Source organism: Sinocyclocheilus rhinocerous, unplaced genomic scaffold, assembly GCF_001515625.1.
Source record: "Sinocyclocheilus rhinocerous isolate Xijiao unplaced genomic scaffold, SAMN03320098_v1.1 scaffold3117, whole genome shotgun sequence".
Lineage (NCBI taxonomy): Eukaryota > Metazoa > Chordata > Actinopteri > Cypriniformes > Cyprinidae > Sinocyclocheilus > Sinocyclocheilus rhinocerous.
Window position 1 is genome coordinate 339,273 of NW_015629109.1, and position 24,036 is coordinate 363,308.

At 37.0% G+C, this 24,036-nt stretch overlaps 2 protein-coding genes across 3 annotated transcripts in view; one reads left to right on the forward strand and one right to left on the reverse strand.

Moving 5' to 3' along the window:
- The window catches only part of snd1 (staphylococcal nuclease and tudor domain containing 1), a 192,185-nt gene extending 176,318 nt beyond the window's left edge, over window positions 1-15,867 (reverse strand). Inside the window, exons 1-10 of one of the 2 annotated variants that reach the window (XM_016550657.1) lie at window positions 15,596-15,867; window positions 12,694-12,759; window positions 12,424-12,507; window positions 7,562-7,682; window positions 7,371-7,452; window positions 4,451-4,611; window positions 2,535-2,626; window positions 1,962-2,120; window positions 503-609; window positions 43-133 (exon numbers count right to left, since the gene is read on the reverse strand). In XM_016550657.1, the coding sequence (XP_016406143.1) occupies window positions 43-133; window positions 503-609; window positions 1,962-2,120; window positions 2,535-2,626; window positions 4,451-4,611; window positions 7,371-7,452; window positions 7,562-7,682; window positions 12,424-12,507; window positions 12,694-12,759; window positions 15,596-15,673 (1,041 nt within the window). In that variant the 5' untranslated portion in view covers window positions 15,674-15,867. Of the gene's footprint in view, window positions 1-42; window positions 134-502; window positions 610-1,961; window positions 2,121-2,534; window positions 2,627-4,450; window positions 4,612-7,370; window positions 7,453-7,561; window positions 7,683-12,423; window positions 12,508-12,609; window positions 12,760-15,595 lie in introns of both variants that reach the window. The other variant, XM_016550658.1, reaches the window with a different exon arrangement.
- Window positions 15,868-15,872: 5 nt separating this feature from the next.
- pax4 (paired box 4) lies at window positions 15,873-23,494 on the forward strand. Its single transcript, XM_016550659.1, has 9 exons — window positions 15,873-15,932; window positions 20,433-20,486; window positions 20,992-21,122; window positions 21,200-21,415; window positions 22,202-22,292; window positions 22,476-22,613; window positions 22,713-22,795; window positions 22,938-23,010; window positions 23,081-23,494. The coding sequence occupies exons 1-9, from the start codon at window positions 15,887-15,889 to the stop codon at window positions 23,425-23,427; spliced, it is 1,179 nt and encodes a 392-aa protein (XP_016406145.1). The 5' UTR covers window positions 15,873-15,886; the 3' UTR covers window positions 23,428-23,494.
- Window positions 23,495-24,036: the final 542 nt, after the last annotated feature.

Consider the following 24,036-nt stretch of genomic DNA (forward strand, 5'->3'; position numbering starts at 1 on the left):
CAAGGATTGAAACAGAAAAAGTAAGTGAGAACAAAAACTCACCTTTGCTACAAACTGTCTGTCCTTCTGGTCCAGATTGGCTGTGGGAGCAACATAGTCCTTCCAGATTCTCACTTTACGCTCTTTCGCTGATCTGCAGGGTTTTGGAGAGAGAGAGATATATAAGGCATTTCACCAAAAATGAAGCACTGCATAAAGGACAGTCGCATATGCACTTAATTGGATTAAAGACACAACCTTGTGTGCTCCTATCATATTTCACTGTGATTGTGTCTAATGCTTCAGTAAGCCAGCAGGTGGGCATAGGGCAGGTGTTCTTGAACGGCTGTGTGATAAGTTGCCACATTTGCTAAACTATTCTGCTGAAACATGAAGTAAAAGCAACCCGAGAGTCTAAACCATTTAACAAGCTGCTCAGTCTGATCCAACAGCTGAAATGTCAGGCGTATTTGAAATGTATAGTGAACTAGGGCTGACAACTGGCCAACTGACAAGCACTGACCGTTCTGCTGCTCTGAGTTTCTCAGCACCCTGGGTGTACACAGCCATAGACCAGTCCACACAACGTGCAAAGCCTTCCTTCAACAGCAACTCTGTGATGTTCCCATTCTGTAATGACCACACACACAAGCACATAAGGATATCATGTTAGCAAAGAAAATGATCATAAACTGAGAAAGAGGACGGGGAAACCTACAGACTGACAGTGAGAAGCTTTGCTGGCATTATCAACAGAAAGAGACCACTAAGGTTATTGTGTATTATATTGTTCATGAGCAAAACATCCTCACACATTGTGTGACATGGATTATGTCTAACACATCTCTGATTAACAAGAACTATGACATGAGAAGGCTTTATACCTGCGGTTTCACAGTGAATGAATTAAATTGATCAATGATTATTGGCACTGAAGAGCCTGTACAATAAACATGTGCATAATATATTAAAGTCTGGACCTGTAGATCCTCCCACATTGCCACAGCATGTATTACTGATTACAGCCTTGGTTTGTGTTTACTGCATTATACACAGTAGGCATATCAAATGTACCAGTATTTCAGTCAAGTTTATTTGAATGCTTTATATTGTTGTTAAATATCTCAGCACTGTTTACGTCATTTACATATTTTATCTATTTCTATTTTGTTCTACAGCTGGTAGCATTTCTTTGTTCTTAAATGCTCTAACTGACTGTTTACTTGTCTTGAATAATTGCTCGAGGGAACAATGTTCACTTAAAAAAAATAGTATTACTTCTGATGTGGTATCAAAACCGGTATGCTTCCTGTCCCTTAAGTACTTCGTTTTGACAATCAAAGTCATTGTGGTGTGTGTGTGGAACGTTTAAAACCATGTATGCTGGCTGAAAACTAAACATTAATAGAGACAATTTATTTATATCATGTAACAAACAAAACAAAACAAACAAACAAAAAACAGACAAACTGTAGGCTATCATGTACTCAATGGAACCGAAACAAAAAAAACAAAAAGCAAAACAAAAACCAACGCAAAAAACAGTAACAAAAAAACACATATATCAAACAATATCAAACAAATAAATTATCCCAGTATTGTTTGTCACTCTGAAAACAAAAAGCAACAAACAAACTGTAGGCTATCAGGTACTCAATGCAACCAAAACAAAACAAAAACAAAGCAAAAAACAAAAAGCAAAACAAACAAAAAAAAACACAAAATCAAACAAATAAATTCTCCCAGTATTGTTTGTCACTTTTAAAAACACACACACAACCAAACAAATAAATTCTCCCAGTATTGCTTGCCAGGTTTTCCAACCGAGAAAATCCATCTCACACACTTTAAGATTTTGGATCAAGGCTGAATTGATCTAGCCTAAATATGAAATAGGAAGAACACTCAAATGGTTTACACTCCTGTTCAACTGCAGTTATTAGAGAGATCAATCAGAAAACACGTTTGATGAGGCTTCTTACCGGGTGCAAGATGGTCCCCAGAATGACCTGGTTGGGACAAGACTCCAAAATGATCTGCACATCTCGCTGAAGAAGCCTTGACTCTGTGAAGAACTTTGCCTCTGCTGCAAAGGGCTCGGGGGTCTCGCTGCCATCTGCCTCCCGTTTAAACGTAGGGCACTAGAGACACAGATTTTTCATAAACATTACAGAACATATACAGTGTCTGAAATCTACAGGGAAATACTAAGAAACAAACCCCAGAAAACAAATCACAGTCATTCTTTACAAAGAATGTAAACCCTTTCCTGAAAAGCCACTGAGCGAAAACTCTAGTTCGACCACACTTAATTTAGCACAGTTATGAAGTTCATTTTTTCATGATTAGCAAGATTAAGCAGTAAGATGGTCTACTGAATTCACGGAACAGGTCTGGTTTAAGAAAACCTAGAGGGAATCTCTCAAGGCTACCCATCAAGAGATGAACTAATAAGAAACTGAGGAATCCTGAGAAATATTGATCTCGAGGGTTCTGCTGAAAGAAATTGGGTTTCTTTTATTCATAGCGTTACATAGAGAAGGACTGAAACCCACCTTGATTCCAGACAGCATGACTGTCACCAGATAATAGTCGGGCAGAAGCAGCGCCCGTAGCATGCTGCCATCACGCACATGTTCAATAATGGCTGTGTGAGTGTATAAGACAGAAAGAGAGAGTTAATGAAGGACAAAACTTGAAAGTGTAATCTGGTTTCGGCTTCCGTTTCACACAATCAAAATAACAGTACTAATTCAAAAGGGGTTAGTAACACAATAACGCTTTGAAAAAAAAATCTATTTTTGCATTTATTTGATCAAAAATACAGTAAGAAAATTGGGAAATATTACTACAATTTAAAATAACATTTCTATTTTAATAAATTTTCAAATGCAACTTATTTCTGTGATAGCAAAGCTGAATTTTCAGCAGTCATTACTCCAGTCTTTAGTGTCACAAAAATGTGCTTTGATTGATGATGCTTCCAAAAATCATCCTAGTACCCTAATTTTGTTATTTTTAAAATATCTGAACAATTTTCTTTTTTTTTTTACCAGAATTCTTTGATGAAGTTCAAAAGAACTGCATTTATGTAAAATAGAAATATTTTGTAACATTATACATTTTTGATCAGTTTAATGCATAAAAATCTCACTGACCCCAAATTTTTGAATGGTAGCGTACAAAATTAAACATCACCACACTGGTGATAGAATGATAAATTACAGCACGATGAACTCTCTCTTCAACTATTGTAATAGTTAAAACTAAGAAATTTCAGCATGTTAATTTGATTCTAACTTTGTTTTGCCAATTCAAATTGTCAGCCCAGAGCCCACTTCACAGAAAGTTCACGTGGTGTCACAGCATGTGGGTAGCTGCCAGTATGTAAACAGGCCTCTCCAGTTCAGCATGGTGCTCACTTTTGAAGAGAACAACAAATTGGCATGTTTAAAAATCACTTGGCATAACTGCACAGCGAGAGCTGTGAAATAATTCGATAAGAAGGTGAATCACAGCCACGCTGGTAAGGGTCATGTGGCCAAGTGTGTTTAAACTCAATATTACGAACAATGTCGCAACTTTGACTTCTGATTAGCATCTAATAAGCTTGTTAGCGAAGCGGGGAAACGGGGCACATTCTATAGCATTTAATGACTCAGTTGTTCATTTGCAGTGAGCTGGCTAGCCCTCTGATGGAGGTTAACTCTCATCAGGGTTAGTATTCAGTTTAAATAGGAGAAATGAGCTGTGTGCAGAGCTGTGAACAGAAAAAAAATGGGCTTCTGGAAGAAGAGTGAGACATTACACCAGAGAGAATTGATTGCTTTAATGAGTGTAATTTAAGCTTTTGTCTGAAGAAAATGCACAACATAATTTTAGGGTGTTCTGGGTGAAAAGAAAACACCCTGCAAAATTCCCTTAAGTCTTTATGATATTGTGGTCCCTAAATATGGCTCCAGTACCTCCGGTGTGACTCACACCAGTGTTTTCTTTTTGTTCAATTTTTTTTATTTATTTATTTTTATTCCATTTTATTGTCCACTAGGTATTATTATTACATAAAAAATAAGCATCACTATTTTAAAAATTCATATTAAATATTTTATGATATTTTAAAATATTAGATTAACTAAGTTGGTAATTTATGTTTAATATGATCAACAATTATTAATTTCACAATATTTATATATTAATAATATTAATATTTATTTATTAACTCATATTTAATTGCCTTTATAATAAAAAATAAAACATTATATAAAGCACAACTTTAAAAAACATAAATTATGAATTAAATTTTAACCACAGACAGACAGATAGATAGATGGATTTTTTTGATTAGTAAATTTGCATTCATGAATATAAAATTTGAACTTGATCTAGAATACTTGTGATGTTTTTCCCAGCATTGGTGTGTACTGGCCCTCAAGAGTACAATATGTGATCTACAAAGTTTATCACATCTTACCGTTGACTGGTTTCTGGTGGAGGGAGTCCACAAAATTGCGAGGGTTCTCGATGGTATACTTCAGATCTCGAATAGTGTGTGAGCCTCCACCCTCAGACCACTGACCCTTTTTAGCAGCCTTGGCTTGGTCCTCCAAATCACACAGTCTAACCTGATCAGGACTGAAACACACAGAAAGTCCAGTAAATATCAAATTACAGACCAAAGAGTTTACCACAAGACAAGACGAGATCATTTTAGCCCTCCTTTCTTTCCTCTCCAGACTTCAATGCACCGAGCAACAGATGTAGAGGTCTCTCACGGAGAGCTGCCCCTTTCTGAGGCCTTGATAAGCTCTTCAAATGAGTTTGTTCATTATCAAAAGCCAACACATGTTTCAATTAACTCCTCAGTTGTTCTAAAAGCCACCATTATCTTTAAGGGGAATTAAACAGTCTGACCACGGCAGACACTCGTCAGATTTTTTAATAAGGCTCTATCAGTTTAAGTAGCGCTGGCCTTAATAATGAACAGGCTTAAAGAGGCGAGACAGACAGACAGAATGAACGAGAGAGAGAGAGATGAATCAGAATCTATGATGAAAACTTTAATTTTTTTTTAGTGTGGAAAAAAAACATGTGGGTGGTGAAAGTCCATTAATTAAAGACCCAGTCTGACCAGCGACTCGGTCAATGATGTATCAGCCCTTCCTTTAATGTCTTGGCTTGGACAACAAACAAAATTCTAGAATTAAATTATGAATTATGGGAGTTTTGATGGTGCGATGGCAGCGATTGAATATTAAAATGATAATTTAATTTACAATTTATTCATGTCTCACTGAAACCAGATGAAAAGACAAGATTGAAAGTGTCTTTTAGATATATCAGATCTAATGTGGACTAGCACGCATTCTGAATTTCTAATTGGTGTTTCTCTATACTTCAATTATTTTAATGTATTTAAGCTTTGAATTTTGCTAAAAAACCATATACACAAGACATGAACACCCAATGCTGTCACTCTGCACACCTTTGGGAAAGAACGTGGATCTTTAGCTTAAAAAAACAAACAAAAAAAAACACCTTTCACAAACCCAGAGTTTTAACATTGCTTAAAGTCTGGTCAGCAATGCATTATGGCCACAAACTGATAGGAAGAGGGTTATTTTGGTTTTATTTACATAGTGTTATAATATTTATTAATATTTTGAATTGGCTTTTATTTATATATTTTTAGGTTTCATTGTAATTAAGTTTCAGTAATTTTGGTTTGTCATTTTTATTAGTTTTTTTTTTTTCTCTTTAGTTTTAATTTATTTTTATTTCAGTTTTAGTATTTAAACTTAGTTTCTTTCAATTAGTTGCCAAGGCAACGTTTATAATTACTGTATTTTTTTAAGTAAAAATTTTTCCATATAATATTTATATTTTAGCTTTATTTCAATTGATGTAAAATAATTTTTTTAACAGTTTTAGCTAACAGTAACACTAGATAGACCTTCTGAGTGGCCAACCACAGTTTGCTTGGATTTTATACTAAATTTGAAATCAATAACATCTAATCTCAGTGGGCGGTTGTACAGAAACCACTATAAACAATGGAAAATGTATGCGAGTATCTAGTGTACGTGCTTTGTGCTTGAAAACAAAACTCTGAATGCATTTTAAAAATTTAAAGCCACTAACCCAGCAATTTTAAAAAAATAACTGATGTGTTATTAATCTGATTATTTCTAACAGTCCCCCTAATTCCTTTCAAACTGGATTTTGTTTCCAGGTGGACTGATAAAAAAAAAAACTGTACACATTCCCAGAAGATGCATTACGGTCGGGCAACTTCACGGACCCTTGTGAAAATTTCCAGTTTTATGTGCAATATTCATCAGATGGTCAGTAAACAGACTGCAGGCGGCTCAAGGGAGACTAGGACACCGCCACGTCTAATGGACACAAACACAAAGCTCAAAATATTCAAACCAGCCATCTGGGTTCATCGGCCCTCTTTTTCCGATATGCAAGATGACGAGACACAGGACAGCTGTTAATACCCGACTCTTACTTAAAAACTCACTCATGTAGTAACCGGCGAGGCTGGTAAAGCAAATGTCAAAGAAAAGTCGCCTTCTGCCTATTAAATGACAAGCCCAAAGCTCCAATTATCTAAGCCTTCATAAATTTTATCTACAGGAAATAAGGGGCTGCCAAATCTCAGCAGCCATCTTGAGCTGTCTTTGTCTAGTAATTTTTATTTTCCTTCATATTTTCAAAAGACAGCGCGAGAGCGTGTCAGGGAGAGGAGTGGGCATCCTTCCCAGCTCGGCTGTGCCTAATTGAGAGCTGGTGGGCAGAGCGCGGCCCAGGTTTAAACACGACTCCTTTGGAGATTATGATAGCCGATCCAGTGGGCTGTGATGGGCCACAGCAGGCCCGACTAATGAGAAGGCTGTTCAGGGGCTGTGGCGAGAACAGTGGGTCTAACACCACCGTCTCCTGTGGGGAAAATGAGCCTAAAGCAAACCGATTCCACTGGCAATTGTCCAGGGCCATTTCACAGAGTGGCCCGCATATGCATCATTAAGTCCCAAAAGCTTAGGACAATATTACTTCGCTTCTAGCCAGAGGGAGAAGGGTGGATAGACAGGACATGTAATGAGATGATGTGGCCAGAAGAGGGAGTGAGAGATCAAACAGAGAAATATGAAAAGCAATAAAGCCAGAGAATGTCTAAAGTAACTTCAGTAAAGGCAAACACTGCCCCCTGCAGGACAAATAATGTGTTTTTACAATAAAACCACTGTGACAACACAAATGATCTCAGCCAAGGGGAAAAACATAGCCGGCATTGTGAAGGCTTTGACAATAGGTGCAAGAACCGTACTGCCACCGGTGGTTTGACGCTTGGGGAAAAGAAGAAGAAAAAAAAAACGTGGGGTTCTTACTTGTTTCCTCTGATGCCTTCTCTGCGAACTGTGGCAAGACCTTCGGCCACCAGGGACTCTGCGATATTTTCTCCTGAGGTGTCTTTGGAGAGATCAAGTGTGTTACTATAACAACACTACAATAAACACACACATTTCAGATCAGCACTGTCGCAGTGAGATTCTTTTTGGTGAACATAAACATCACTCACCTTTTCCCAGGAAGACAATGCCGTATTCCCTGCCTTGAGGGGTTTTATTCTCCACGGTGAAGTAGACTTCTTTGCCGATTACTTTCTTGCGCAAAAACTCTCGTGCCTGGAAAGCCCATGGCTGCAAAGAACACACACACAGCTATTTACAGCCATTCAGAGCCATTCAGCACTGAAGGATGTGCATTAGCTACTAAAAAGAGCCTCTATTCACTCAAGAGAGAATGAAAATGCCCTAACAAAAGTGTATAAATCACTTGCAAAAAAAAAAGTGATGAACTCAAGATTTTGAAACATAATGGATTTATTACTAAGGAAAAAGGTCACAAGATGCAGAGCGAAACAGTGATTTTAGAAACAGCGTGAAGCGGAACGTACAGACTTAAGTGGCTTATTGTCTAAAAACATATTTTACACCTTATTTTTCATGCATTTGGCAGACGTGAGATTCTCTATTATCCAAAGTGACTAACACTGCATTCAAGGTATACATTTTACCAGTTCATTCTCAATGTAGATCAAACAGCAAAATTCAACATTACTGATAAAAGAAAGTAATGCTGAATTAGGCGTTAAACTTATTGGTAACACTTATTAGGTACAATAAGGTCTTATTTGTTAACATTAATAAACTAACATGAACCAACAATAAACAATATATTTTTACAGCATTTATTAATCTTTGCTAATTGTTAGTTAGTAAAAATATTCATGTTAGTTCACAGTACATTAATGCTAACAGATACAACTTAAAATTTTAATAATGTGTTAGTAAGTTTTGAACTTAATATTAACTATGAATAATAAAATGCTATATAAATATTGTTCATGTTAACTAATATAGTTAATGTTAACAAATGAAACCTTATATGCACCACAAAACTGATATTAAGTTGGTTTGCCTAAAGATTTTTTTTATCCAAATCAGTGCTCTACAGTGCGACCATTTGTGACTGAAAACTACTGCGTGCGACTATGAAATAATATTTAGGAGCACCTGTGCGACTGACCCGATCAGCATATTTGTGTTTGCGCTGAGGGAGCTTCAAAGGTTCTAACGTACTTACGTGTTTCTGCAGCGGTTGAGTAATGTATCACAGACGTATCCTCTCATTATAAAAAAGGTGTTGACAGGGTGTAAATAAGATATTCATTGTGCAGTATAGGGAGCTTCGTCGATTATAATGGAGTTTTGTGAGATCGCGATGAACTAAGATGAGTGACAGCTTTTAATGATTATTAAGGGAGTTTGCAAATGTGATATTGATTTAATACAACAGTTAATATTAAGTGACATTGTCTGACAACAACATTTATTATTTTGCTCTATTTCGTCAACGAAAATAGTTTCAAACAAAGTAACAGCTGAGCCGCTGCGCATCTCCTTTCAAACACAGCGGTGATTCGTTTAGGAATGAACTACGTTTTTAAACGAATCTAGTGAGTCAATGATTCAATTACCCATTCATAAAGACAGTCACGTTCACGTACTTCGTTCCTGAATGAATCAGCCGTTCGAACAAATCAATTAAATTAATGATTCAGTGATAAAATCAGTGATTTGCCGCCACCTGCAGGCAAGGTTATTTAAATCATTTAATATTTCTATATTCAAAATTGTATATTTAAAACATTAACCTCAACATGAATTTATGAATTTAATTGCACTCATGCGACCTCTGAGCCTCATTAAACATCTGAAAATACACATGCAAGCCACTTGTGTTCTTCTGTGCCAACTCTGTAGCACAAATTTATTTCTTAAATACTGATTTCATTTTATTGGTAACTTATTCTTATTCTACTTCTTATTATTCTGTTGTTTTAATTAGAAATGTTAAAAAGCTTATAAATATATATATTTTTAATTTGACATAAAAGATGACATACTTTTAATAAAGTTAGAAAAACGCCATTACAAAGGTAAAAACAAAATTCCCTGTATATCACTTTAAGGAGTCAAATATCACCTCGTAATGGGAAGGTAAATTTTTTAATCAGAATTTTTCATTACTGATTAGAAGGTGCTCCTAAATTTTTGACCGTGCTCCAAATTTTTTTTAATTAGGAGCACAAGCGCTCCTAAAAAGAAAAGTAAGCGTAGAGCCCTGCAAATATAGGGATGTTGCAATTAATATGTTTGACAGAAATACAAATACAAAACACATACACTGGCCTGAGTTGGATTTTTTTTATCATTAAGTTTGATGTGCACATACTTAAGACATTTTTACAAATATTTTTAGTCTCTTACGCTCAAAAAGCTGCATTTATCTGATGAAAAACACAGTAAAAAGTAATATTGCAACCCTATATGTACAAAATGGTAATAGAATCACCACTGGCTAGTAATTTTTTTTGTTTACTCGCCAGACTAGATCAGGTCTGATGAGTTGCTGGGATAATGAATATTAATCATGCTGTCTGCGTTCGCTTATTTGCTGAAATCAAACGTGGATGGTAATAGGTGTTTGCGTATTAGTTTCACCCACTACCGAAGGAACTGGCAGTGGCTTCTGCTTGTGCTTAAAGGCTGAAAAATTCTGAATGAACTCAATCATTTGACAGGAAAATACAACAAAGAATACCATTTACATGTTGCATGTAAATTCTGGCATGCAAGACTCCCTCTCTCTCTCTCTGTGTGTGTGAGAGAAGCACAGAGTGTTCCCACCCCAGCCACGGTGAGTCAGATGCTACGCACTAGAGTGTGTCAAATACGCTGCACATCCATTGATATCAATGAGAACAGTGTGCTGAAATGACAGAGAGTCAAACTCTCACACACTCAATCAGTGTTCAAGCATAGGCAAGTTAACATATCAATGCTGAACTTATTCTTAGCTTTTAACTCAAAACACTGGCAAGTGAAATCTAACAATTTATTAGTCAATAACTAACGATAGACATTTAGTCACCTAGCATGAAAATTGTTGCATTTGCAACTGATTATGCACATTGTAGAGAGCTGTATTGTGAAATTATTTTAATATTATTATTTAAAACAACTGTTTTCTTTTGTAATATATTTTCAAATATAATTTACTTCTGTACTCAAAAAACGACAGTTCTTTAAAGGGGTCCTATTATGCTTTTTCACTTTTTTAATTTTAGTCAGTGTGTAGTGGGTATGTTTGGGCATAAAAAAGATCTAGAAAGTTACAAATCTCAAAGTCCACTCCAAAGGGAGATATTTCGTTTTTTAAAAATCCCTTTTGAAGAACTACAACGAACGGCTTGTTTGGACTACAGCGTTTGTTTTCCGGGCTTTGTGATATCACAAAGCAGCTCATTGGAATATCATTACAAAGAATTCCCGCCTACAGAAATTAGAATGGTTGGGGGGTGGGGAGGGGCGAGGTTGTGGTTAGAACGCTTGGTTGAGTGAGTGCATCAGACAAGACGATGAAGAAGAAGTGCTGCTGCAGAGTTAGTGCATCAGAGAAAACCAGGCTTGGGAGAAAGGTATTTTAATAATGTAAATTATGTGAAAAATAATGCGTTTTTCGAACCACCAAGCATAAGAGCATGTTCTAGTACACCCCCAAAACAAAATCAAGACTTTGTAAAAGAGCATAATAGGACCCATTTAAAAGGTTCTTTACATGTAGTAAGAGTTCCAATCAGAACCATATATTTTATGCTCTCCGAGTTAGCTTTGTCCTGTTCGTGTCCCACAGCGCTCTCAAAGCTGATGAAACATTTATCTTTTTGGAAAAACATAATTAAACTTGACTTAGATACTACATTTCTATTGCTTTCCATGTTTAAGGACTTTGTATTATTTCAGTTTTAATGCACTTTTAAAGTTTGAACACATTAAAAGCATAATTTGCTAATTGTGACACACTGTATGTATATACTGCGCAAATCATTTTTTTAATAAAAGACACAGTGGCCTCAACTTCAATTTTATATCAATTTCCCAGGAAACTGTGATTTTCATTTATTTATTTTTTTTATTATTATTTTATATTTATTTATTTAGTTTTGTTTTTGGTGCTCTTGAACTCAGTGGATGGAATTGCTGCTTTATTTGCATTAAAATAGTTAACATTAGAGCTGTCAAAAAAAATTAGAATTTAGAATATTCGTCGAATTAAAAAAAAAAAAAAAAAGTTTTTGCATTCGAATTTAAGGTCTGCGTCAGCCGTCAGGCAGCGTTATCAGTGGCGCACAAGATGCGATGACGATGTATGTGTCATTGATTGCATTTGAATGCTTTTGTTAGCCTATCCAGTTGAACCCACTAGATGCGGCGCTGCTACGTTGTTCATTCATATATTGCGGAAAACGAGAGCATCAGTGTGGAGATGTTGTTGTTTACGTCAAAACTGAAACCAAGCCATTCACACAGCACGCATATTTATCACATGTTCCAGAGGGACATCTATCAGCGTTGCACTCGCGTCTCGCAGAGAGCGGCATGTTTAGAAAGCCATGTAAAATTAATGCAAGTTCAACTTTTAAAAAACATGTCTAAAGACGTTTTGGCTGTTTTTCCCCATCCCAATCTCAAGTTTTTAAATGAAGAAAGTAGCCTACTCTTTGTGATTGGTTTTCGGTCCTTTGTATTAAACTATACATACATGCATGATGCTGTTTTCTCTTGTGGCCTCGGGAGAGAAGCCAAAAGCTTTTTTCCCCCTAACTGAAATTATGCCTTTTAAATAAGAATATAATTCGAATTTTGATTATATTTAAGTAGAAAATTTGAATGTAGTTTTGCAGTCATTTTGACAGCCCTAGTTAACATGACCCATAAAACAAATTCACTGCGTAAACAAGAAGTAAATAAATAAATAAGAAAAATACTTTTCTAAAAAGAAAAAGAAAAAGCTCTGTGCAGGGTTGATGTTTACCTCATCTGGTGTGTCCTTGGTGTCTGGTTGACCCTGAACTGCACGACGGGCGAGAGCTCCGGCTCGGATGTTACTCAGGTTGATCTGTCGTTCTGGAGGGGGTCCTCCTCGCGGCTGACCCCTTAAATAAGAAAAATACTTTTCTAAAATGAAAAAGAAAAAGCTCTGTGCAGGGTTGATGTTTACCTCATCTGGTGTGTCTTTGGTGTCTGGTTGACCCTGAACTGCACGACGGGCGAGAGCTCCGGCTCGGATGTTACTCAGGTTGATCTGTCGTTCTGGAGGGGGTCCTCCTCGCGGCTGACCCCTAACGATTACAGCACAACCAGACAAGACCTGCAAGGGAAAACAAATCAATGTGAGTGCTTATATAATGTTTCATAAACAGTATATCATTCCAGTCATGTCAATAATGATGAGAGTTGTAATTGTACTGACATAGGCAATGCATGATACAAACAATCAATCTGCAAGTCAAACACTGAATGCCTCAGGGATCTGATCCGAGGCCATAATTCCTTTAGGACCTGCTTGTTTGTGTTTGGCCAACAGTTTAACAACAACTATTACACCCACTAACCAAAGATAACAAAAGTGAAACAATCACTACTGTGTTAATCACAGCATGAAGCCTCAGCTTTAGCAGCCCTAAACAAATACAACTTAAAACACTCAGGGCAGGGAGACCTTGCCCCTCTGAGATCAATGATTATGTGTATTCACATTAGCATTTGAATCAGTGCTTGTTCTTTAAGATGTTTTACAGAACTAATGTTTACAAGTCTCAACATGCTTGTTTTTTGCCTTAAGAAACAGCTTTTACAGGAGTGGCTTATCCAATCAAATGTCAGATCACTTGCCGTTCCTCCAAACTCCTGGTACACATCTGCATTATTACAAAATTATTACATTAACTGATTGAATGATAACTTTGATTATGTGTCCATTTTAGTCATTTTATTCTAATTGATGAATAAATTTCTGCTTCAGTCCTGTTTGAAAATATTTTTATTCAAACGCAAAGCCACGTCACAAACACTAATTGTTATCAGTGTTATGATTGTGAAAACTTTACCTAAACTTATTAAATGTCTAATAAAACAAGAAAGTGGAGGCCAAACAGGGAAGAGTTAATTCTTTCCTTTAGAAAGGCCTTGAGAACAGAAGGCCTGCCTAATTACTGACTCTATGGAAGAATATACAGACCTCCGTCACCACAGTCTGGGGTGGAAAATATCCATGAATTTCCCAAATCCACCACGCTTTGATTTAACAAGGAGTTGAGCAAGACTGGGAAGTGCTCTGCTCATTTTAAACAGTGAAACTACATGTTTAGGCTAAAACAAAGCTATATGAGACAGGTCATGACATTTTTATTTTCATTTACATAACTTACAATGGGAACCATTTCAACCAAGTGTCAGAAACTTAGTTTTATTAGGGGGATATCTTAGCCCCATGGAACTGATAATATTGACTGAATCAATTATCTGCAATTCTTAATGATGGATTCTATCTATAAAATCAATATAAAAAATCGTCAAATACATTAGGTATCTCCTTCAAACTAGCGAAAAGAGGTTTTTGCTATTACGTTTAGCTTATTTTATTGTTTTGGCTAACAATAAGCTAGAATGTTTTTGTAATAACAGCGATGGCATTTTGGCGGGAACTATGGTTACCAGGATACATTAAGTGACCGTTTTATAACAATAACAGCTGAAATGATTAAAATAAAAAAATGTATATAACTCATAATTGAGTTTAATAACGTCTCTACCGGTTTGTTTTCATGTAGCGTTTACGTCCAGACTCTCTCGCGTTACTGTCCTGAGTTTCTCCATATACAGTTCTTGGTTGGCTAAAGACCTACGTGTCAGTTTCTCATATCTGCTCCCCCTTCACTCACCAGAGCAGACAAAGTAAACAGTCCAAAACTGCGGCGCCTTGCCTGGTTAGGGGGCCTGAGGAAGCTGGCCGCTCATTGAGTCTTACAGAAACACTGTAACACGCGAGCGACAGCATAAAACTGCGCTCGAGCGGTTCCTCCAGTGCACACACGAGACCTCACACGTCAGACTAGCGGAACACACCTGAACTTTGAACTTAAGTACAAACAAAAAAACTAGTAACACACCATATTCATGTAGGTCATTCCAGAATATGACTTTGACAGGCTGCACTTGATTAGTTAGTGAGCAGGTGTTTATGAACGAAAGTTACTCATTCGTTCTCTCATTCACTGCAGGGACCCATATTTTCTTCAACTTTATTCAGTGCATTCAAAACCTGACAAGAACTGAGAACTATGAATGTGTAAAAATGACTTTTGACCGCAAGCAATTAACTCTCTCACACACACTTGTATACTGATAAATGTCAAGCTTGGCAGGATGCAGGGAAAAAAACAGACCTGTTTTTTTTGTCATTTGTAAAAACACTTTGCAACGCTCTAAACGAATCGATTGAGCAAGTGAATGATTCAATAAACGCTCTCATAATAACGCAAAAAACACTCATGAGCCGCCACCTACTGGCGTAAAGAATGCAACCTGACTGTATCAGAGAATGAATCGTTTGGTGAACCGATTCAAAAGTTTCGAATCACTAGCTTGAATTGATATCCCGTTAAACCCTCCATTTAACCGCAAATTCAACCCACAAATCTGCGGTTTGCCCTAGCTTTTTAGTTTAAATCAGTGTAGAACAAACTCTAGAACTGTTTAAAAAGCTCAGCTTTGATAAAAGACAGTGTTTAACAAACTATCAGAGTTTGTTCTGAAATATGTGCCTCTTTACAAATATTGAGTAGTAGCTGCTGCAAAATATTTAGACTCCGCGACTGGTATATAATAATGTTTGGCATCATTTACAACAGCAAATGAAAGACGTCAAAGGTTGAACGAAACTTTGACTATAATGTTGCATAACTGGCCATCTGGATCACAGCTGAAGACCGCTCAACTTCTCTCAATCTCTGCTGCTCATGGAAACAACTGAAAGACTCGCCAAAAGTCAAAAGAACTGAAGGAAAAGCAATAAGCTGCATGATGCATGCCTGACATAAAAGATCTGAACTTTTGAAGTCTTCGCAGTCACTTCTTCCCCCGTGAGCATTAGTGAGTTAGCCAGCACCCCCAGACCAATACTTATGTCCCGTGTGCTCTCCTACCATCTTCACTATTCCCCTCTGCAGCTGCGGAGCTGAAGCTGGGTTGGACTGAACTTGTGCCGTTACTGCAGATGCCATGTCCGCTGGACTGAATGAGTATTCCGTTAGGGAGGGAAGAGAGAGAGGTAAAGGAACCGGGAGAATCCTACGAGACGCCTCTACTGTGAGCCGAAGAAGGGAAGAGAGACTGAGTACGACTGATCACGCTTTGCTTAACCGGAAGCACAGCGTGAGGATGTACACGTCGAAATGTTGCACTTCCTCGGTCACCGCGTCACACTCGTGCGCTGAATGGGGCGATTTGCTTGTGACGTTAGAAGGCGAGTGATGACATCCGGTAAGTGGGGAGGTTCGACACGTCAGCACAGATTTGAAAAAAGTGTGTGCACGTATACAACACACCCCCTTAAATGTCTAAGATTTGTAATTAATTTTAATTCATTTGGGTTCTTTTTCTAACTTGGCCACTGTTTCATTCATACTTATTTTCTTTAGAGGCTATAACTTGGCGCATAAGACTTTGAATAAGCATATGTTCAGTGAAGATATAGGCCTATAGGCTTATTACTGGAGATGTAAATATGGAGTATTTATTTTTTATAGTTATGCATTATCTATCTATCTATCTATCTATCTATCTGTCTATCTGTCTGTCTGTCTATCTGTCTATCTATCTATCTGTCTATCTATCTATACTTTTCTGTGTTCAACATGAAAATGAGACAGACGTAACTCCAATGTATCACTGGTCTTTGTACCTGTATGAAAGTTATTGTTCACAATTCAGTTCGTAAATTGCAATTCATTAAAAAAAAAAAAATCACATTAGACTCTATTAACACTGTTAAATGTAAGTGCCGTGAAAATAAAACTTTTTATTTTCAATCCATAAAGCATGTCAAAAGACAAAAATATATAAGATTTGCTCATTTAATTCGGGTCTCCCGCATAATTTACTATGATAATGATAATGATGATGATGTAGCCTACATGATGATGAGACATTTAAGTGTTATATTGATTAATTGTAATTTGGATTTTGGAATTCGATTTTTACAAATAAAAAAAAAAACATACACGCAATAACGTAAAAGCTGCATGATTATAACGGTGTGTGTAATAACTTGTTGAATGTGTCACTGTGATACCGAAACTGAAACCACTTTACTTTAATTTTTCGTTCTTTAATTAGTTACTACTAATAACGGTGGGTTTCATAATTATGCATGTTTCATGACTGACATTTATGATTCGACATTAATGAAAAGACTCACGCTGTATGCATGAAATAAGAGCTCAATCTGTCTATGGAACACTGATAATAATGTTGCGGAGGTGCTCACTGACCACTGGATGACGCCATTTGACAAATTACCTTTTACTTGATTTATAACTCAATATTACGCGTCTCTATGCTTAGAATGAAGCGAATGCGCCTTGGTCGACATCGACCTTTTTTCTTATGATTAGTAGATCATGAACTTATGTTAAAAGGAAGTAGCCAGATTCACTGGAAGAATCATTCTGCTGGAACAAATAGAAACGTGCATGCTGCGCCCAAATGAAATGATAGTTTATTTTACAATAGCCTACTTATTTTTATCTAATAAAAAAAATCATAAACGTATTATATGAACTGGAAGTCAAATCGGACATATATTTGGACATATTACAATATGGACATAAATTGGACTCACGTCCACAACCATAGAATTATAATTAACCCTTTTGACTGTCAATTTACTTGATTAATAAAACGACCAGTCCGAAACTCTTAATGTTATAAAGGAGTTAATGAAACATTGGCCGTTCATTGTCGATTAACACTCGGATCAAAGCGCGCGCAAGAACCTAAATACATGTTTCCCTTCGCATAAGCCTGCAACCAATATAGAAACAGAAAAATGCGCGTGATATCATCACTTCTATGATATGGTCATATGGTCATATAAAGTACTGTGTAAGAAATTAAATATTTATTTCTATTCTTGACTGTTCCCAGCTGTCTCACTGTAACGCGTATTGAACTATTAAAATGCTGGGTACATAGGTAACCAAGAGCTTTGGATATGATATAGTGCAACTTTTTAAACAATTATGTAATTCAATTACAGATTTGGGTAGGAAATGTAAGAGATTAGATGTTCATCTGCATTCTTGCACTGGCACAGAAGTGCACTTTCTCATTTGTAAGACACCCATGAACTTTCGTGCAAACAGTGAGAACTAAAAAGATGATTTCCATGATTTAAAGTTAGTGTCAACAAAACAATTTTCGTGTTCTCTTAATTAAAAGCTGCATCCCAGTATTTGAATGGCTATTTGAATAGTGCATAACACGTGTGCGCGTTTGGAGAGCTCCAAGTGCACATTTACGCGGGTGCAATATCAGAGTTTAGTGCTATAATTCAGAGCACAACATGGAAAGATTAATAATTTAGGTTGCTTTCTTGATTTCTGATGGCACAAGATCCGTGAATATATCAAGATCGTTTTGATTTAAATGTTCAAACTGTAAACATTCCCAAAGTGCCAGACAAATTTGCGCACAGAGAGGATTTCGTCATTTTTATCTCATTTTTTAAGCGTTAACTCGTTCCATTAACTTATTTCGTTTAAAAATGATCAAAATAACGTAAAGCTATTTGAAGTAACAAATAAATATGTTAACTTTCGTGCAAACAGTGAGAACTAAAAAGGTGATTTCCATGATTTAAAGTTAGTGTCAACAAAACAATTTTCGTGTTCTCTTAATTTAAAGCTGCATCCCAGTATTTGAATGGCTATTTGAATAGTGCATAACACGTGTGCGCGTTTGGAGAGCTCCAAGTGCACATTTACGCGGGTGCAATATCAGAGTTTAGTGCTATAATTCAGAGCACAACATGGAAAGATTAATAATTTAGGTTGCTTTCTTGATTTCTGATGGCACAAGATCCGTGAATATATCAAGATCGTTTTGATTTAAATGTTCAAACTGTAAACATTCCCAAAGTGCCAGACAAATTTGCGCACAGAGAGGATTTCGTCATTTTTATCTCATTTTTTAAGCGTTAACTCGTTCCATTAACTTATTTCGTTCAAAAATGATCAAAATAACGTAAAGCTATTTGAAGTAACAAATAAATATGTTATTTGTCTTTTCATCTCGTTGGCAAGGAGATGTTGGCGTTCAAACCGGTCGTCGCGTTTATATGCGGACCGTCCAGTTCTGCAGTTATTATTATGCTGTAAGGGGTGGTTAATATGTAATTTGCACCATATGGCATTTTAAAATCCAACCTTATTTCCACAATCTTCGATCTGTGTGGATTTACCTAATGATGCCCAATTAGTCATTGAGCAGGACCAAAGATGAGGCTTGTGTGGATACTCTCTCGCTAATATTTGCTCTCCAAATATTTCCTTTGAAACGTTTACAACACATTTTATCTGCTGGCCAGACAAGGGACATCTGGGAGGGTTTTCAACTCACTATTTTTATAAATAAAACCACAATTGGTTCACATTTGCCCCTCTGACTCTATTTGTTCATGCTTGAAAGAAAATGTAATAAAAGGGGCACCATGATGGATTTATGATTTATCAAAAGCACTTTACCATATGGCAGTCGTCTTTGGAGCAGGTTTTCAAATGTTTGCTTTAAAAGAACTAAATCTGATTAACATGTAGCCTACGGTCGTCGCGTGGAAGGATGAAAGATGCGCCAGTCACGTGACCGCCGGAGAGCCTCAATCTCCAGTCGTTTGAGAATAACAGAAGTAAAATAGGGCTTGTATAGGCTCATAAATGAGTTTAACATTTCAGAATTATCCTTTAGGAGCTGACTACTTTCATATGTGGGCGCGCACTCCTTTCACTCGCTCATTCAGAACATCATGGGACCTTTTCAGCGCAGGGTGGTGCTGAAATCACACACTCCACACTTGCTGCTCTGTTCGCTCAGCAAAGGCGATGATACAAACCCACCAAGCATTTATGATGCAAGTGTGGTTTAGCTAACTGAACACACGTCCTCAAGTGGAAAAAAAGCAACTACTTTGTCTTTGTACCTACACTAAATGTTTGTTCTCATAGCCTATATGCGCATGCATGGAACCTGTAAGTCTAGGAAATCATCTGTCCCGTTGATGCAAACTGAGTGAATTACTCAGTGACAATAGCGGGCGACTGTTTTAAAGGAATTCTTGAGAGATTCTAAATGTAAGCTGCATTAAATTTAATGCAAAGGTAGGCCTACTTTGAGGTCCGTCCTGTGCGTCACTGCCATAGTAAGATTCATGTCAGTTATCTAAAATATTTTTCAAGCTAATAACTGAATTTAATATGAAATGGAGTGCGCGCGAACTTCGTATATATGTTATGGTTATTCCTCCTTTTAACGCGAATTATGATGCTGCGGTCAGTATAGTGAAATTGTGTGGGCCAAAAAGGTCAATAGTTGACGCAGTCACGCAGGAAACACCGCTATACAAAAACGTTTAACTAAAAAACTGCATACCAACCTTTGTGATCACTGGTGAGCACATAGTCACCATCGAGAGTCTTTATTTACTTTCTTCCTATGTGGACAGTACGTCATCTTCTTGATAAAGGCACTGGGTTATATATAAGAAGTCACGCGTGGGGATTAGTGAGTGGGGGCCACGCGCAGGGACGCATCTCCTTCAAGAAGATTAAGACCTTCTCGGCTGTAAGAAGAGGGTTAACCGCATTTTAACTCATTCGTTTTGCAATGTGTGTGTGTGTGTGTTTTTCTCGCAGTAGATTTCATTATAATTTAATACATCAAATGTTAACTAAAATATAATTTTTGTTTTGTTTTGTTTTTTGCAAGGCTACCAGGTGCCCGTTGGGATGTGCGGCGCAAATTCTGATCTGGGAAACGAAGGTTGGCAATTGATCATTACAGTTCTTCCAAAGATTTTCACCCCCTAATTACTGTCTTCATTCTTAGTAAAAAAATCAAAGCTGTACTGAAGTTAGACTTTTACTGATGAAAAACGAGCTGAAACTCATAGAATTGAGTAGCCTGTAAATCAGAAAAAAATATTAAAATGTTATATGAAAACATTTATATTGCCGCGTTTATACCGCAAAGACGCAGAAAACCGTTCTTTTCAACACTATCAGAAAAAAAGGTAGGCCTACACATTGGTAATTGTGTAATTTAGGTTGTGTAATTTTCACCACCTTAAATGGTGAATATTAGTATTTTAAAGATAGCCTACATAGCCTTAGTACCTAAAATTTATAGCCTGCTTAAATTGAAATTAAGTTTGAAAGTGTACCGGCCCAGTTTTATACCTTTTTTCAGCTGATTTTGTAAGAAATTCCACTTTATCGTAAATGTGCAAACCTCCCAATAATGTAGCGTGTGTATGGATATGTGTCAGGGGAAGGGAGTGTGAATCAGCTGGGCGGTGTGTTTCTGAACGGCCGTCCTCTGCCCGTCTATAAACGGAGACTGATGATTGAGCTCGCGAACGAGGGGGTGAGACCATGTGAGATCTCCAGAATACTGAAGGTATTGAGTAAAATTCCCACTTTACCATGTGTTCATGCGAATATCAACAAGCTGGATTAACAGTGTGCTCTGTGCAGGTCTCCAACGGCTGCGTCAGTAAGATTTTGGGCAGGTTTCAGCGCACAGGGTTCATTGGTCCTAAAGCAACGGGAGGCAGCAGACCCAGACTCCTGACTCCTGATGTCGTCTCCATCATAGCGCAGCACAAGCGGCAGAACCCCGCACTGTTCGCCTGGGAGATCCGACAAAAACTGGAGACAGATCGAGTCTGCACTGGAGATAAAGTCCCCAGTGTGGGTTAAAACTTGATTGATTTTGGTTGATTTTTCTTTACTAGGTCAATATCAAATATTAAAAAGTTTAACATCAAAAGCTGCTGTTGATTCAAATATGTAAACGTGTAATTTTGAAAGACAAATTAAAGAGATAGTTCACCCCAAAATTAAAATTGTGTTATCACTTATTTACCCTTATATCGGCCCAAACCTGTATGACTTTCTATCTTCAACATGAAGGTGAGTAAATGATTACAGCGCTTCAATTTTGGGTCGAACTATTTCTTAAAAAGGAAAATTTACTAACCTTTAGGGCATTTAAGATGTAGATGATTTTGTTTGCTTCATTGGAGCAGATTTGGAGAAACTGAGCATTACATCACTTGCTCACCAATGGATCCTCTGCAGTGAATAGGTGCCATCAGAATGAGGGTCCAAAAAAACAATGGCTAGAAATGTCTTAATTATGAATTTGATTATTACAAACACGCAGCTTTTCACTTTAATTGAGTATTATTGTGATGATTTTATCATCTGTTTTGACTTTCATTCTCACGGCACCCATTCACTGCAGAGGATCTGCTGGTGAGCAAGTGATGTAATGCTACATTTTTCTGATGAAGAAACAAACTCATCTGCATGTTGGATGACCTGAGGCTGAGTAAGTTTTCTGCACATTTTAATTTTTGAGTAAACTATTTCTTTAAATGCACGAGTCCAGCCTACAAAAAAAGTATTGAACATTTCCAATCTTATTGATCAGGAAAAATGTGTGTATGACTCATGAATCAATGATGTCATCAGGTGTCTTCCATAAACCGGATTCTTAAGAAGATCCATCTAGATGTGGACATGATGAGCAGTGCATATCCAAATGTAAAACACAGTTACACAGGTAATCTGTTTCAATGCTATAGGGTGAATGCAGGTCAAGTGTGGCATGTTCTGATCATCTGTTTAGTAAAGAATAATGATAAAGATGATTAAGTGTAAATGTCCTACATGTATTCATCCTACTTGTAGGCCTTGAAACAAATTTGTCTACTAACCTTCCCACTTTGACTTCCTGTCACCCTAGAGGAACAAGTGGACGAGCAGAGGGGTTTACACACAACAGCTGAGACAAATCAGCAACAAATGAACACAAACCGGCGAGGCACCTCTCATCGCAGCAGAACAGCTTTCACTCCATATCAGAGTGAGAGGTTAGAGAAAGGTGATCGTTTCAATCTCTCACTGTCTGCTCAGAGTCATCTGTGTGCTGTTATACTGAGACACATTATAACATCTCCCCTTCTGATTTCTGGCCATTCAGAGTTCATCCGTGAACTTTATCCAGACCTTCTGACCAGAGAAAAGCTGTCTGAGGAGACAAACCTTCCACAGAACACTATAAAGGCAATTCAGATTTAAAACTTGAGCTAACAACTTTTGTTCCTCAAAATCTGTCATATGAAAATGAGGCTTCCAGAGTTGGCAGACATATATTTAAAGGGGCTTGTGCTAGATGTTTGACTTGATCTTGATCTTCCATCTGAAGGTTTGGTTCTCCAATCGCAGAGCAAGGATGAGGAGGGAACAAAAGGAAGAACCAAGTAACTGTGGATCACTGGGTAAGTGCTGATGTCTCGTTTTTATTGTAGAATTACATAGTCTGCATTGTAAACGGTGTCTCTTTCTCAGGTGTAACTAGGCCAGGGTTTCTGGGAAGTAGGAGTGCTTTGATTTCGTTGTCAGCAACATCTGACAGCTCATTGGACGGTTACTTGGCTCATCACACACAATCCGCTTTTCCATTGGCCCATCACAGAGACAGAAACACTTTCCCATTGGCTCATTTGAACTCAAATGCTGCGTCAACATGTCCATTGGATCGCCCAGAGAGTTTGACCCTGCCGTGCCACCATGGCAATGAGGAATCAGCTTACCGATTGGTTCCCTTTGTCACAGAAGAAAGGATCTTAATAGCTAATCAATCACAGTGGGCTCCTCATCAATCTCTGATTGGACAGAATTTTTCAATGTTATGAATTCCAAAATAGAACATTCATGAACATTGATGTTGTGGACAGTAGAGGGCAGTAAAGGAAAGAAATATCGGCACTTGTTGTGGAATGTGTTTTTTGTGTGTGTGTGGCGCAATATTAGATTTGTTTATTGTGTAAGCCTATTAAAAACAAATCATTTATTTTATAATTTGGTTGTATGATATAAGTGAAAGAAATGAGGAAATGGTTTAAAATTTAAATGGACCAGAAACTTAAAAGATTGTCTGACTCCATTCAAATAAAAAATGATTTGTCAAATCAATGAAAATAGATATTAAACTGCTAAAAAAAGAAGAAGAAAAAAAAACCTACACTCTTTTTTTGTTTTCTTCACTTTTTGTCTAATAAAAAAATTTGATATTCTTAAAAAAAATTATATTTTTTCTTTAAAAAGACTTGTTTTTATAATGTATGTCTACAGGGTTTCCACAGGTCTTATGAATATTAATTTAAGACTTTTTAAGACTTTTTCAAATATTTAAGGATGTTTAGATATTTGAACTGGAAAACAAGACACAAATTTTGAGGAAGATATTTATTTTTTGCAGTGTACGCAACATTTAATGCAATGACTTTATGAATTCAAGACTT

Bases quoted from the DNA above. Each gene is read 5' to 3' on its own strand.
- pax4 (XM_016550659.1), top strand. From the start codon at position 15,887: ATGGGGCGATTTGCTTGTGACGTTAGAAGGCGAGTGATGACATCCG. The intron at 22,293-22,475 runs GTAATCTGTTTC...CTGTCACCCTAG, and splicing joins TGTAAAACACAGTTACACAG to AGGAACAAGTGGACGAGCAG. The intron at 22,796-22,937 runs GCAATTCAGATT...TTCCATCTGAAG, and splicing joins TTCCACAGAACACTATAAAG to GTTTGGTTCTCCAATCGCAG.